This window comes from Opisthorchis viverrini (assembly GCF_000715545.1).
Source record: "Opisthorchis viverrini unplaced genomic scaffold opera_v5_69, whole genome shotgun sequence".
In the NCBI taxonomy this organism is placed as follows: Eukaryota; Metazoa; Platyhelminthes; class Trematoda; order Opisthorchiida; family Opisthorchiidae; genus Opisthorchis; species Opisthorchis viverrini.
In genome coordinates, this window is record NW_008751725.1 from 84688 (window position 1) to 86598 (window position 1911).

General features: G+C 46.6%; 1 protein-coding gene across 1 annotated transcript in view; it reads right to left on the reverse strand.

Moving 5' to 3' along the window:
• T265_04267 (hypothetical protein) overlaps positions 1 to 1911 on the reverse strand; it is a gene marked incomplete at both ends in the record, with an annotated part of 7216 nt that overhangs the window by 4574 nt on the left and 731 nt on the right. Inside the window, one exon of the mRNA XM_009168966.1 lies at positions 4 to 448. Coding sequence (XP_009167230.1) covers positions 4 to 448 — 445 coding nt within the window. The remainder of the gene's footprint in view (positions 1 to 3; positions 449 to 1911) is intronic.

Below are 1911 nucleotides of genomic sequence, written 5' to 3' on the forward strand. Positions count from 1 at the left end.
GACATCAGGAGGTATTGGTTCAGCGAGGAATGTTCCTTGTCGACTTTTGCCCAGGTCGCTGCATTCTTAGCGCCTGAGTCCTCCAATGCCTTCGAAAGACGCTCTAATTTCGCGTCGAGTATCCCGATTAAAGCGGAACAGTGGCAGTGGTCTTTCGGCATCTGCACTGGGGAGTGGGTACCGTTTCGAGGGACTCTTGTCTTCGCTGCGGTATGCATTGCATCCTTGACGTAGAGGCAGCTGGCAAAGACTAACGGGGCAGGAGAGTTGGTTGGTCGGCTTATCTGGTCGTCCTGTAAACCCGTGCATTTGAAATGCCACCAGGCCTTCCAGGCGTGGCCTTGCAAACCGCGTTTGACGTTCGACGGGCAGCCATTCCGCCCACATCTATTGTGGTCTACCAATGGCTGCGGAGGGCGATCCGTATGAATTGACGTCATGTTTCGGACTAGATGTAAAATAGGTGTGCGCAAAATATAAAGGGTTATCACTCAAATGTTTTGTTAGAATAATAAATCTCAACAATTACTCGTGTGTACTATGTGAATAGATTGAAAAACGAAAAACATTTTCACGAATTTGCACGAGACCAACCAATTTCGAACGTACCGCGCCTTGTTGACGCAACGGTTGACGCAAAACATCGTGGCGTAGTGGTGGCGTACAATTTGTGTGTTGACAAAAAACATTTTCACGAATTTGCACGAGGGAAACCAATTTCGAACGTACCGCGCCTTGTTGACGCAACGGTTGACGCAAAACATCGTGGCGTAGTGGTGGCGTACAATTTGTGCTTATGTTGACAAAACAAAGAAAACCAATGCGTAGCAAGACGTTGATATGTTGGATGTTTGCCGCTATGAATGTTTAGGTTTTTCAAGTACTGTTGTCGGATGCGAATTCCCGCTGGTAATGGCGATAAAGAATGGGCGTCGTGGGTTGAAAATCAGATTCTAAGATGGGTCTTCCACAGAAACCAAATTGGTATCCAAACGATTGTAATTGGTTTTATGGAGACTCGGAGACTGGACCTATGTGACGAACTCCAAGTAGAGCAAAACCGGTTGTGGATGTCGAAGGGTTTCCATCAACCCAAAGAGTGGTGCGTCATGTCCATACGATGTATTGCGGTATCTCGTTTACCGGGCACAGTCAGTTGCTTAAAAACAGCATAAAAGGGAGAGTCAGTTGGGTTCCAGGGAATTCACCCGTCAGAACCGGATTCGTAGGCAGATGAGCGAATGAGCTCAGTCTTGTGCGAATTTTGTTCAAAAAGAACACAGGGGAGACGGAAACCCGGGGACTGCACCTACATCTGCAACCTTATGAGTAGTACATGACGCCTATAAATGGTTTGTATCTGTTATTGGAACGCCCAGTACACATGTGGCTTCGGCAGTTATCAGCTGGCTTTCACATTTGTGAACGAATATTCATAATGAACAAACCCAACAAATACAGGATGCAGAAGCGGGGAGCTCATAAACAGATGCCTGAAAGAGTGAATAAGCGTCAGATGATGAGTGGTTGGCCGAACGGTGGCCAGTCACTTTTGAACACACAGATCAGGATTCAACAGTCCGAAAACGATCGATTCGGTTGCATTTAGCGCCAACAGTTTTATACATGTACTTTCATAACCCAGATACCACAACTTAGACATGAGCCTCAAGACTTCACAATTCTTGGCTTAGCTTTGTGAGTCAATCGAATGGGCTTCCTGGAAAACCATTATACACGATGCCTGTTTGGACTCAGCAAGATTAGAAATGAAAAGTAGCACCCAACCAGATGGAGGGATTAGTGACATTTTCATGAAGGAAACTACTCACAAGGTTGCTGAAAACTCTTGGACAGCCCACCACCGGTTTTGCCCTTCTTGGAGCTCATTAGGTAGGCGCAGTCCCCGAG